General features: G+C 40.1%; 1 protein-coding gene across 1 annotated transcript; it reads left to right on the forward strand.

The window, feature by feature from the left end:
- Positions 1-4,294: 4,294 nt before the first annotated feature.
- Positions 4,295-12,944, forward strand: C8H20orf85 (chromosome 8 C20orf85 homolog). The gene is made up of 4 exons (XM_038750460.1): positions 4,295-4,383; positions 7,046-7,127; positions 9,553-9,654; positions 12,696-12,944. Exons 1-4 carry the CDS (start codon positions 4,322-4,324, stop codon positions 12,849-12,851), a joined length of 402 nt encoding a protein of 133 aa, XP_038606388.1. The 5' UTR covers positions 4,295-4,321; the 3' UTR covers positions 12,852-12,944.
- Positions 12,945-14,510: the final 1,566 nt, after the last annotated feature.

A 14,510-nucleotide genomic window follows, 5' to 3' on the forward strand; every position in this document is an offset into this window, starting at 1 on the left:
TGATGCTGGAAAGGGAGAATTAAGTAGTTATTCCTGAATACAGGATTGGACTGTGAGGGTGAATCTTCTGAATAGTTCTGAAATCTCTTTTGTATCTAGCACAGTACTAGCCCATAAAGGATTCTGATAAATAGTTTTGAGTTTTAGGCTGAACATTTCTTGAAAAGACATGGCATCCACCTTGCTCAGTGGCCTACACCACTGAAGCTAAACTCAACCTAAACAAAGCTATTCTAGTTAGAACATGTGAGAAGAATAAGCAACAGCCGGATATCCAAAGAGCTGCTGTATGAAGAGAGGAAATGAGGAGAATGAAAATTAACAGGAGGGAGGAAGGAATAGGGGAAGCCATAGCAGTGGCCCATTCCATCCCACCCCAGAACCTGGCTGCCCCATGGTCATTGCTTCCTCCCCTTCACCCCCCCAAAAAAGCCCACTGGCGATTGACATTGTTAGAATTTGATTTGATTGCTAGTGTAAGTAAGAAAACCTTCCTATACATTGAAAATCTTAAATTCCTAGCACAAATCATTAAGTATTATTCACCATTGAAACAGATAATTTTCTAGGAATTCAAATTACGCTTGTTTTCAATGAGGGTTCATTTTCCTCAATGCAGTATTTTCTAAAGCAAACTATATAGGGAACATAATGCAGCTGAGTAAACAGCAGGAATTAAGTAAATCTTTTCTGAAAGATTTGGTTGCTTTAATTGCTGACCGAATTGATAATTAGGCCAACTGCAGAATAAGGCACTGTGGTGAAAAATTGTCTTGGCTGTAGGAGGCATGATTTTGTTTTTCCAAGACCCAAAAGTATATTGTTACTTTGGGTATTCAGAGCAAAGATTATTTGTCTCTAGAAAAAAGAAGGGTTCTTTAAGTTGAACTATAAAGAAACCTACAATAAATTGGTGAAGACTAGAACTTTCAAGGTTCCCAGTTGAAATCCAGGCCTACAGTTAAAGCTATCAAATACATTACCTGTAAATTAGCACATTCAGTCTAAGACTTCATTGCCTTCCTTGTGCTGTACAGATAATAATCATCGCATGCTGTGAAAAAGCTATATTAGCAATAACAGTTCACTGCACAAAGCATTCTTTGGTTAAAAAAGAAGAAAAAAACTGTTTAAGCTTATACTCTAAAAAGAGCCAGTTGGCTTCATTTATTGTTGAAATGTTTTATAAAGCAACTGTAAGAAGAAAAACTGTACTGAAAAGCTGATGGAGGGCCAAAAATATTAATATCCTGGAACATAGTGAACTTTTTGCAAGCTGTAAATATTTTCTTGGTTTCCCACATATAATCATAAAGCAGTTCTTGTCTCTCAGTGCTTCCAATTTGAAATCTATACTGAATAGCAAGTTTCAATATTCTCATGAATTCACTGTGCTCTTTAAAAGTTCCCATTTTTCTTATTGCAAATTCCAGATAGGAGACCACAAGGATGACAAATATCAGAAAGTGTTGGGAGGGAAAGCACTATGAATAAAGCCTGAAAGTCCACCCAGGCTGATGTTTGCTTGTTAAAGAATGAGCATATAGGTACACATGCTAGCCAACTCTAATCAGTCTGAAATCTACCTACTTAAAAATCCCTCCACTCAAATCTAAAATAAAAATGAAGACTTAACTGTCAACCTTTCTCACATGGCCAAAACATCTGTATTCTGTGAAGAAAAGCTCTTGAGGGTTTCCTACCTTCTCTTCTCTAAGTAAATTAAAGAATTCATTCATTCAATCTTATTTATTGAGGTCTTACTGTGTGCAGAGCAGTGTACTAAGCGCTAGGGAAGTACAAGTTGGCAACGTATAGAGACGGTCCCTACCCAACAACGGCTCACAGTCTAGAAGCCTAGAATGGCCTAGAGAAAAGAGCATAGGCCTAAGAGTAAGGGGACCTAGTTTCAAATCCCCACTCTGCCACTGGTCAGAGCTGTGTGGTCTTGGACAAGTCACTTTATTTCTCTGTGCTTCATTTCCTCATCTGTAAAAGGGGGATGCTATATCTGTTATCCCTCCCTCCTGAGACAGTGATCCCCCTTTGGGGATAGGGACTGTGTCGGACCTGATTATCTTGTATCTACTCCAGCACTTAGTACAGTACTAGGCATATAGTAAGTCCTTAACAGTTATTATTACTAAGCATCCCGAGCCAAATATATATATATATATATATATATATATATAGTTCAAACATGTCATCTCTGCAGTCTCACTCCTTTGGCCACTATAAAATAGTATCTTTCATCACATCCTCTTAAGTTTTCAGCTTCTCCAGTTTTTATTCATCTGTTCATGGAGAAAGTCAGGTCTTTAAGAAGCTTCCTTCATCATTCAGAAAACTGTTAATCTCCTTTCTGTTTGTTCGGGCCTGTTTTCCCATCATGGGCAAATTGGGTATACATATCAACTAACTGTACACCAATTTCTGTTCCTCTGTTATACACTTGGGATGAGTGGACATGTGTGACCCACCCTTATTTTGAGAAGTTGTCATATGTCTACGTAATAGCCAAGCACACCACCAGAGAGTGGAAGAGCTATCATTACAATAGGAAAAAAACACCAGCTGTGAAGCAGTGAGCACCATTAAGGAACAAATCTGTTGATGATAAAAGAGTTCGGGGGAAAAAAGGGAGGAAAACAGCACTCTGGGAATATAGCTGAGTAAATAACTATGCTGTCTAACCTGGAAAAACATCCTCTCTGGTTCACAGACGAAGTAGAGTTACAGATAATTAGCTGACGAGTATTCTGTTAGATATTAAGAAGTCATCGCATGGAATGAACAGTATGTGCTCTATGTGACAGATCACCAACTCTCCCACCTTCAAAACATTACCAGACGAAGCCCTCTTTGCCTCTACTCCCTCTCTCTTCTGCATCACCTATGCACTTGGATCTGTACCCCTTGAGCACTTGATATTCAACCCACCCTCAGCACTTATTTTCATATCTGTAATTTATTTTTTCTCCCCTTCTAGACTGTAAACTCCACTGTGGGCTGGGAACATAATTACTAACTCTCATATTGCACTCTTCCAAGTGGTTAGTACATATCTCTGCATACAGTAAGTGCTCTGTAAATATGATTGATAGGTTGATTAATTAATATAGGCAGATTAACCAGAGGGTTGAGGTCGACCAACATGTTTTCATCTCAATTATCTCGAAACTTCAAGTTAAAAAAAAAACTCACCCCACTTGAAATAGCTAATTAGTCAAAATCAAAGTAAATTTGTGGGGTGTGATTTCCCTGAAAAACTTCTGTATGTAAAGATTCAGTCACTTTGTGACAGTGATGAAAATACTTCCCAAACCACAGGGCGTTAACTAAATCCTTTAATCAATCAAATTCAATGGTATTAAGTCCTTTCTATGTTCAGAGCACTGTTCTAAGCGCTTGGGAGAGTACAGTACAATAGAATTAGCAGAAACCTACCCTGCCCATAATAAGCTTAAAGTCTAGAGGGGGAGACAGGCATTAAAAATGACTCAATAAGTAATTTATAATAATTTAAAGACATATACAAAAGTGCTGCGGGGTTGGAGGTGGGACGAATTAAAGTTAAATAACCCATCCACCATCCAATATACCTATCCAATTAACACATCCATAAGAAAAGCTCATTGTGGGCAATGTGTCTGTTTATTGTTGTATTGAACTCTCCCAAGCGCTTAATACAGTGCTCTGAACACAGTAAACGCTCAACAAATACGATTGAATGAAAAAATAAGGAAGGGATGTATTCACTTTATTTGTGATCCTCTTTTTTCATTAGTAGTTGCTTAAATCTTCTGATGGGTCCGCTGTGAGGGTTGGGATTTTGACTCCCAGCTTAAGCCAAAGGTTTACTGAAACCAAAGGTTACTTGGTTTAAAAAACCGAGATGTTTAAGGTCTCGTTTTTATGAGACTTTTCAAATCCGTGGAAAGGCACCGTGCGGTCGGGGGTTGCAGCAGACGGAATTCTAGTCTGAGTTGCTTTCATCGGAAGCATTATTGGTGGGGCGGTGAACGTGTTGGAGAATCGGGAGAAAAGGTGAAGTTAGAGAAAGCTTTAGGGAGGCGCCTTCCAGAGGAGGGATAAAAAGGGGGTGCTCTTTAATGCGGGGGGGGGAGGGGGGAGGAGTGAGGGGGAGAAGTAGAAGGCGGGATGGGCCCCCAGGAGGTGAGAGAGAAGGGGTAGGAGGAGCTGCGGAGGCCCGGAACAGGTGACTGGATGCCTGGTTGCCTGTCGCTTAGCAACGTGAGGCGGCTCCACCGTTGCTCCGGGCAACGGAGGGCCACAATGCCCGCGGCTGCGGAGCCCCGCCATGGCCCAGAAAGGTCACTCCATCCCCCCGCAGTCCAACTTCGTAGCCCAGGACCAGATCTGGTAACGGGAGCCGCGAGGATAATACCTCCGGACCGCCCCCGACCCCATCTCCCGCTCCCATCCTCTGCCTTGGATCCCCGATATCTTGTCCGCTGCCCCCCTCTGCCCCACTCCTTGCCCTTCAACCGGTCTCCTTGTCCCTCTCCCCACCTCCTTGCCACCACCCCACCTTGTTGCCTCACCCTGCCTCCATCCCACTTTCTTGCCCCTCCATCCCGCCTCTTTAAGAATAATAATAATAATAATGGTATTTGTTAAGCGCTTGCTATGTGCCAAGGACTTGCCCAAGGTCACACAGCAGACAAGTGGCAGAGGTGGGATTAGAACCCACATCCTCCGACTCCCAAGCCCATACTGTTGCTACTACTAAGCCCCGCTGCTTTGTCCCTCCACCTCACCCCTTGGCCCTCCTCGCCACCACCTTTGCCCCTCCACCACGTCTCTTTGCCCAGCCCTCAGCCCTCCAATCCTCCAGTTTTCTCATTCTCCTCTCACTCTCCTCTCTCGCAATTCCAAAATGCTTTCTCTCAATGCCATTTTTCAGTCAGTGTGTGTCTTTCCCATCGGGGACCCTCCGCAGCCTCTAAATCTTGGGTGTTTCTCTAATACACCAGTAAAGCCAGGGAAGGGTGTGAGGGGAGAGAGAAGCAGAGAGGTAGACAAAGCACATGAGCACCTTTCGAAGCCACCATCATCATCATCATCATCATCAATCGTATTTATTGAGCGCTTACTATGTGCAGAGCACTGTACTAAGCGCTTGGGAAGTACAAATTGGCAACATATAGAGACAGTCCCTACCCAACAGTGGGCTCACAGTCTAAAAGACTGTGAAGAAGAGTGCATGGAAGCCTTGGCTCTAACTTGGCAGTTTTACTGCTCAGAGCTTTCTGAGAAAACTATCCGATGAGGCGAAAACATTCCAGAGTTGCTTTTGTCCCAGGTTAATTGTTTTTAATTATGTTTGAAATGTACCCAGGAGTTTTAAGTTGGGTCAGTATGAAAAGCATGTTCTTTCTCTCCATCTGGAGCAATTAAAGGTTTGGGAGATGGTGTTTTTGTCCCGGGCTAATTTCAGAAACGAGTGAAACGTTCCAGATGTCCTATCCTCCTAAAGCAATTTTGAAATTAAAATACTTAAACTGACAACATTTTAAATCATTCTGGCTCACACGTTTAGGACAGAGAGTGGTCGGAATCTCGTGTCCCAGAACCAGTTTCTTTCCTATCTCTGCTAATAAAAATAATAATAGTAATTATAGTATTTGTTAATCAAGCACTCAATGGTATTTAATGAGCACTTACTATGTGCAAAGCACTATACTAAGCCCTTGGGAGGGTACAGCAGAATTAGCAGACACATTCGCTGCCCATAATGAGCTTACAGTTTAGAGAAACACAGAATGCCAAAGCAGCATACTAAGATGTTGTATTGTACTCTCCCAAGCACATAGCTTGGAGCTCTGCACACAGTAAGTGCTCAGTAAATACCACTGATTGATTGATTGGAGTAGACACCAGATAGTAAGGTTGGACAAAGTGCCTGCCCCAAATGGGACTCGAGAGAGAAAGGATAGTTAATCTCTATTTTGCAGATGAGGAAACCGAAACACAGAAGTCACGTGACCTGCCCAAAGCCACACAGCTGGCAAGTGGCAGAATTAGAACCCAGATCTCCTGACCCCGGGAGGGTCTGTGCTTTTTCTACTAGGTAACACTGCTCCTCTGATTCTGCTACCTCCATTTCTCCCTACAGCCTGAAATATTATTTGGAGTACTTTTGTTTAGGCCTTGGGGTCAATCTACTCATGTTAGCAAACCAGGGGATATCATTCGAGATAAAACTATAAATCAAACAGGTTCATTTTAGAGAGCAGTATATTAGCAGAACAAAATGAAGCTAAAATGTTGCTAATTTACCCCCAATCTTGCAGCATGAAATATTGTTACTGTAAGCAGTAACCAAGATACACAGAAAAAGATGAAGGAAAAGATAGTAGAACATTTTGAAGAAAAAGTGAATAGGAAAGTAAATGACCTAGAAACACTGTTTCTAGTTGGCAAAATAATCACTTGCTCAGCATTTAGATGTTCCAGTATTAAACAACAAAAATGATGATGGTTAAGCACTGGGATAAAATCAAAATAATTCAATTAGACAAAATCCCTGTCCTATAATTGGACTCACAGTCTAAGAGGGACTCATTTTCAAGAAGAGGAAACTGAGGCACAGAGAGATAAATGATTTACCTAAGGTACAATCTAGAGTGTTGTGACTCCCTCATTCATGCTCTTTCTATTAGGTCATTCCTTCTTTAGCCCTGGTTTAGATAACATAGCTGTTTACCATGGAAGTTTCTCAAAACAGGTCCTACTTGCTTATTCAATTGATTTATAAGGTTTGGAATGTTTAGTTAATCTAGCCTTATTACATATGATCATTAAGTGTTCTATCTGCCTAAGTATCAACAGAGAGCCTAATAATGTTGTTTTATTTTAGGGATGCCACCTTAGTCATTTGTAGATTAAATTACTAATTTCTTAATTTCTAATCAAAAGGGTCACGTTTGAGTTGTAGAATAATTGCATGTTGTCAGGTTGAGTGGTCTTGCGTTTTGTGGTTTCAAGATGACAGTGGTTTTTTTTTGTTTGTTTCCTTTAGGAGATGCCATGTTAAGACTGAATTGGAAGCAGCAAAAAACTGGCCCCACAAATGGGGATTTTTAACAACACCATTTGAGAAGGTAAAAATGAACTTAGAAGGAAGTATGTATGTAGCACTGACATTTGCCCAAAATATTTAGAAACAGATTATAGTAGAAATGAAGTTCAGCAAAGCGTGTTTAGCTTATGATTTTCTGCTTGCAGCTCCAGAATGGAAATTATTTAAAACAAAAATAAAATGGTTTCTTCCAGGAAGTTAAAAATTGGGTTAGATTAGGTCAACAAGCAGGTATAGACAAGTCTTCTATTGGAAACTGATAGATTTATGAATTTGAGGAGATGTCTATGCACACAATAGAAAACGTCTGTTTATTGTAGCCTTTCCAAGCTATCCATGTTATTTTTTTGTGTATTTGTTCCCCGTCTATATATAGTCTTTGCACCCCAATTACATTAATTGAAATCAAGTGCACGAACCATCAACTGAACCCCTAACTCCCTAGAATTATTCAAACTGAAAATATGTTTTGCTTGATCAATCTCAAAACTGAATTCAACAGAAAGTTCATGCAGAAAGGAGTTCAAAGGTCTTAAGTGTATCTTCCATTGAAAGATTTTCAGAATGGGGAATCCAGCAGGGTAAAATATGAACTACCATTGTCTGCAGGCTCGATAAACTCATGGCCCATTCTGAGATCCTGGGCAACCCGTACAACATCTGGCCGGGGCAGGGAAGCTGGCGGGGGGAGAGGGGGAAGAAGCAAAGAAGACTCCCACCCCCAGCCTCTGCTGCCACTTAACGTGTGTTCTGGCCCTTTGTGCTGTTGTTGCTGCTACTGCTACTCTCCAGATTTCCAGGGTTCTGGGGATTGCTATGCTTAAAGTTGCCCCCTGACAGAAACCTGGGAGACCAACAAAGGCAACAACAACCCCTCCCCCTTAAACAGGGAACTGCACTACTCTGCAGAGGCAGGGGAAGAATGAGGGAGAAGTGAAAGGAGGGCAGGCTCACTGTCTCTCCCCCTCTTGGTGCTGCTGCAGCTGTAATCATCTAGGTCGGTGAGTGAGTGTGTGTGTCCGTCCATGTGTGTAGGAGCAAGAGAGACTGAGAAAAATTGGATGTGAAAAGAGAGGATGTTTTTGAGAGCAAGCGCTTGAGTGCATGGATGCATGAAAAAGAATGTGCTGGATGGGGGAAAGGGAGAAAGAATACCGGTGGAAGAGAACACGTGAGTGTTCATGTGTGTGTGACAGTAGTTATGCAAGATGATGGGTATGGTTGTGAAAAACTGTGTGTGTGTGTGTGTGTGAGTAAACCTGAGTGTGTTTTTTCCTGTCACATAAGTGCCTATCTCTACCTCTTACACCTGTCTCTATGCCTATTTCTCTGCTCTTCATATTATTCAGTATGTGATCCTATCTTTCTGGGTCTCTCTGATCTACCTATCTCTCTCACCTGACTACTAATTTTGTGTGTCATTCGCTGTCTCTTTCCTTTCTGACTTATTCTCCCCTGATTCATGTAAGATCACCCACAAACACTGAATCTACAAAAAAAAAAATAGTATAATGCACCAATTCCATTTCCTTTTGTCCTATTCAATAATAATGTGTTAGGTTGCTAATAATTTTACAAACACTGTATTAGTAATTTTCATTTTTTTTTTAAAGTACAGCGCATGTTCAAATTTAGTATGACCTGCCTGGTCTACTGAATGAAATTAATTAGGAGCTTCATGCAACTCATCATCACAATTACTACATAGCTAAATATCCATGGCTTGAAACAAGGAAGTGGCTTTAAATTATTCCAGTTTAAAAAACTCATTTATAAAAATTGTAAATATTAGCTGTTGGTACCACTATTGAAATCAATTCCAATAAGTGTGTGCTCAGCACACAGTAAGCACTCAATAAATACCACTGATGATGAATTCCTTTCCTAAAAGCCAGTATGGTAAAACATTTAATTTTCCGGCTAAGGCCAAGTAGAATACTGGGAAGTTTGGAAAATCGAGATGTGCCTTTCAAGATGAAGGTTGGTGCTTTGTTGGCTGGGCAAGTCACAGCATCTTTGGTTTGGGCAGCACATTCAAGCCAATAATCTTCCAGCCTTCACTGCAAGAGCTAGACACCCCAGGGCTGGAAACCTCTGGGCCTGGGTTCCCGTACAGTGGATAGAGTGCTGCACCAGAGCTGATAAACCTTCAACCTTCACTGTGAGAGCCATAACCTAGAGCAAGGATGAACATCCCCAGTCCCGTATACCACGCAGGCCCTACCCAATGGCCACAATTTTCATGGCTAAAGCAGGAAAATTCTTGGCTCTGGGGTGGAACCCCTCACCACCTCACTGACCCCCAGGGAGGACTCCGATAACCTGCAACAAAGATGACCCCATCCACACACTGGAGAGAATACTACATTGAGATTAAAATTCTAAGTTGTAACTTTATATCGAAGAAAAATGCGGATTTGTTTGGTAATAACATTATTCTAATTTAGTTGGTGAAGCATGAAGGTGAAGAACCACTGTCAAAACCTCAGATTATGCTGCCGGAACATTTGCAAATCCAACCTGTGATCCCAGTGGAAACATACATTAAGGTTAGACCATTATATTTTAATACTGTTTTCCTAAATTAAAAATGGAACAATGAAATTATATTTTAAGGGGTAGAAAGACACGAATGTATCTACAGGAAATCAGCAATATCACCGCATTACGTTAGTGCCCTCTTCCAGTATGTTATCCTGGGAAATTCATCCAACTATGAATGTGGACACACATTTGCTCCATGCCAGTTCTCCACAGACTAGTGGAGACCACTATCTGGACTATTCAAAGAAACCAACCAGAAAAAAAAAAGTCCTACACTGTCACAAAGGGGACAGAGTTATGGGGTTTAGGATGTGATTATTCAGGTTACTGGCCATGTCGATGAAATTCACCAGATGATTTAAACTTTCTAATTCACTTTACCCATATAGACTTAATCACAGCTTTCAGGGTCATCTAAATAGGTTGGAATATTTATCAAGAATACAGGAATATTGTTAAAAGTTATAGTCGAACACCATGCTGTTGACCTGCAATCCTGTACCTATTTATTTTTCTATTTATATTATTAATGATGTGTATATATCTATAATTCTATTTATTGATATCGATGCTATTGATGCCTGTCTACTTGTTTTGTTTTATTGTCTGTCTCTTCCCTTCTAGACTGTGAGTCTGTTGTTGGGTAGGGATTGTCTCTGTTTCTGAATTGTACTTTCCAAGCACTTAGTACAGTGCTCTGCACACAGAGTAAGCCCTCAATAAATATGTTTGAATGGATGAATGAAAGAAAACGGCAAACTATTAGGAAAAAGAATGAGGCTATTATGGAATGACTGTACATTTCAGGAGACCAGGGACTCTAGTCATTATTGTATTTTGTAGTGTGCCCAGCTCAGGACAGACCACATTGTTAATGCTTGAAACATTTCAGAAATCCTGAAAATAGCTGGCAAACGTAGGCGGCAAAGACCACAGTGGTTACCGAGGCAGCTACCCTAGCAACTGCCGAATGAGATGGTCCATGGCACCACAACAGAACATCGGCGCTCTGCTGTGATCCCTCTGCCATAGACGGCTTTTGTTCATTAAATTTTCATGTAAACTTTGCAATCTACTGCACACTTCCGTGTTTGTTGCACCCACTGTGAGTGCAAGAGGTCTTCAGTGCAAGCCCTTATCACTAGAGCTAATTCCTTCAGGCAGGTTTTCAAACCCCACATCTTTGCGGCTGTACTGTCAGTCACCCAACATTTACGATGGAAGAGACTCCATCATCAGTTGTTAATGATGGCAGTGGTGAGGATGTACCCCCAAAACTAACATTTTTAACCACAACTGTTGCAATATCATTATGAGTATTATTATTATTAATATTATTCTTTGTATTGTTATTAAGGGCTAATACTTTTCCAAAGTGTCTTTCATGTTTTCTGGGTTGTCTTTTGCCTTCCACCTCAGATATGATCTTTTCAAATTTGGTCCTTAGTCAGTGTTTTAAGGTAAAAACTTTTTAGAAATCCAATGGTGTGCTCATTAAAAAAAAAAAAAAAAGAGGTGGAGGGCAAATATTAATCCACTTAATATTCGTGGATTGAAATGATTGTTTACTTTATTAGTAATGGATAATCATAAAGTATCCCTTCAACTGGATGGATTAAACCCTAATCCCTCTCCCACTCACCTCTTCTGTAGAAAGGAGGTGCAGTATAATATCATTTTCTCCATTGTGCTACTCAGTGGGTGGCACTTGTGGCCATAATAATTATCTTTTCAAAGGAAGTGACTCCACCTAAACATCACAAACAGTTTCCAGTCTTGGCCAAAGAATAAAGATTTACAGCTCTGGCAAAAGAACAAACTGGAACATTGTTTTCTCCCTGTGTGTTTCTCTATTGAGTAAGTCCCCAGATGTTAGAGCGATACAACAGAGAGCACTTTTCCTAAGTGGGGAGGACCTGTTTTAGCCAAAATAAGCATAGTAATAAGCAGAAAGTAATGCTCAATATTGCTTTGGTTTCTTCTACAGATACGTCAGTTCCTATAATTCTCTGGTTTAATTTGGTGCCTATGGACTGAAAAATATTGTTTCTCTGATAGTTGCAAGATTTCAAGGCTAGTTTGGGGGGGAAGCATTGTCCCTTAGAACTATTCTTTTTTAATTAGCTGAAAGTTTTCATTGACTCCTCTGGCAAATTTGGACTACTTTCTCTGTTTGGAATTTACTAAATATAATTTCCAAACTTGTCAGGGAAGGACTGTTAAAAAATCAGACTTCCTTCCTACCTTAGTCATCCAAGCAAATTCTATTTACAGTAGGGATGGAAAATAGTAAAGATAGGAATGTGTTCAATAAACAAGAACATATTAAAAACCTTTCTCTCCAGCCTAATTTTGTAAGATCTACTCCTGCTGGTATTTGCCCTTGTTTAAATTGCCCCATAATTAGCAGAGCAGTCAATTACAATAAATTTCAAAACTGTCTGAATATTTACAAATGTTTTCAAAAGCTTTCAATTTGTTGATGGAATTAGTAAGTAGTTATTCTTCACTTCTGAAGGCAAGGTGTTTCTCCAGGTATCGTGGGTACTGCCTTAGGAGATAGAGCTGTGGCTGGACTGACTGTGGTCTGAACCAGTATAGCATTTTATGTCTGTATGGATGAGTTTTTTGAACAAAATTCTGGCTGGATGGGATGGGAAGGGGGAGGGCAAGGAGAAAAAAATAATCCCTTATATCATAAGGCAATACCATGTACATTTTTTTCCAGGGCCTTTCAGTCAAAACCAGGAAGTTAATCAGATCCAAAAATGTTACCTGACACTGTTTATAGTATATTTAATAACAGGTGATCCCACATGTGCTTTTGTTGATTTTTATTAATGAACTTCTTTTACTGGGGAACGTGGGTTTAAAATGTAGGTATTCTAAGAGTATAGCTGACGTAAAACAAAGATACCTTGTTATTTGCTATTTTTTTTTCCATACCAGAACTACTCTCACTAATCACACAATTTCTGAAAATGTTTCTGCTTGCCAATCTAATATGAGAATTAGTCAATCCTATGTATTTCTTTTTGAATTACAGGTCTATCCATCTCCTCCTATCCCTAAGACAACTCAAGGGTTTATTGGCTGGAGGTCCACTGTGCCAGGTCTGGAACTCGATCATCACTATCAGATCAGAAGCTGCAAAGGAGCTTTTTCAAAGCAACTCAATTGGCCAGCTGAAGGCACAAACTGAACTAGAAGAGAAAAAGTACCAAAATCTCTCTAGGCTAAAAACCAATTTGTATTAATGCCCAGTTTCTGTATTATAAGACTGTGTTAAAATGGGTCTGTATAGGTCTCACTGCAGCATGGTCATGAAAAATTCAAAAGCATATGAAATATTGTCAATTTAGAATTCAGAAGAGACAACACCTAGACTGAAAGAAATAGGTTTGTGTGAAGTAGAATAAATGTGAGTGTATACATGTACAACTGAATTCCTATAAGTTGTAAAAGCTTTGGGAGTTCTGAGTTTGTACTATAAGTTAATCAGAGAAGCATTTTAGCTTGTTCTCTTAATCCTCCTAAAGACTATGTTCCTCTTTGTCATTCTTTATTATCAGTTTCCTATTTAAAGGGAAATTTCTGTTTTTTTAATCCAACACTATACAGATTTTTGATGCCCCAGGGTAAACTTTACACATTGTTGTTGACACCTCTATTTGCCCACATCTAAATTGAAAGTGTTCATCAAACTGCTTTCCCCACCCTAGCAGATCCTTGAGATGACAGTTTCCCAAAGGCCTGGAAGGCAAAAACAAGCAGTTGATTTGAACCTCACCGCTACTTTTGTGACTTTCTGCCCCAAAATTTAAAGAGATTTTAAAAAGAGAAATGCCCCAAGAATCAGCAGGAAGATTTTTATTTTCCTGTAGAAACTTGACTATAAAAACCTAGAGTTCTCAGCCAGTGACTGCCTATATCTATCCAGTGGATCAGCAGCAAGCCTCTGGCTCAAACAGCCATCTGTCAGCTGACAAAGTATTTGTCCTTTCCTTGTAGGCCGTCTCTGTGTAGGCATTAGTTCATTATGGACACCCCACCTCTTTGTAACACTCTGTTCCTACTCCCCTCAAAACAACATTTGTCTTTCTCCCAGTTCTTTTCAAGTAGTGACACCCAGCTGGCTGAAATATTTCCAGAAGAATAATGAAATATGCACCTCGAGTTCTTTGGGCAATTTATTTTGCAACTGGGGGTGGGGAAGAAAAGAAGAGTAGTTAAATTCAGACCTAGGAAGTACCTCTACACTTCAGATTTCCTAGGATCAGAGAAATGGTGAATAATTCAGTTTTAACTTGCGAAGAGCATATACAACCATCCTGGGAGGCAGTAGTTCATATTGATTTCTTTTTCCCTCTTTTCACATTTGTTTGTTCCTTTCTTGGTTTGTTTGTAGGCAGGTTACTGGAAGAATCTTTCACACTCTATTCCTGCTTTCAATTTATTTAATGCTTGCTTCTTTTCCCGATGTCTGTGGCTCAAAACTCTTGAGCCACTTAGAACAGTGCTTTGCATATAGTAAGCACTTAATAAATGCCATTATTATTATTATTGAATTCATAGTGAAACCCATCTTGGGAGCCCCTGACCAGATCTCTGCTATACCCAGGTCTTGTAGGTTATTATCAGAAATTCTGTAAGTGTCACTAGAATTAATAAATCAACTGATTGTATTTACCGAGAAATAGCTGCTCCAAAATGGTCTGCCAGTGTCCTGGGATCTCCCCATAATGAAGGCAAAGACTTGGCAACTGCATTTATTATTAAATATTTCCCATAATCATGCTGCAATGCATGTTGAACTACTGTGAGCCTCAAAGAGGTTATTTCATCAACTGCTCACAGTCCC

The sequence above is a fragment of the Tachyglossus aculeatus genome, chromosome 8 (assembly GCF_015852505.1).
Source record: "Tachyglossus aculeatus isolate mTacAcu1 chromosome 8, mTacAcu1.pri, whole genome shotgun sequence".
Classification (NCBI taxonomy): domain Eukaryota; kingdom Metazoa; phylum Chordata; class Mammalia; order Monotremata; family Tachyglossidae; genus Tachyglossus; species Tachyglossus aculeatus.

Bases quoted from the DNA above. Each gene is read 5' to 3' on its own strand.
- C8H20orf85 (XM_038750460.1), top strand. From the start codon at position 4,322: ATGGCCCAGAAAGGTCACTCCATCCCCCCGCAGTCCAACTTCGTAGCC. The intron at 7,128-9,552 runs GTAAAAATGAAC...ATTCTAATTTAG, and splicing joins TAACAACACCATTTGAGAAG to TTGGTGAAGCATGAAGGTGA. The intron at 9,655-12,695 runs GTTAGACCATTA...TTTGAATTACAG, and splicing joins CAGTGGAAACATACATTAAG to GTCTATCCATCTCCTCCTAT.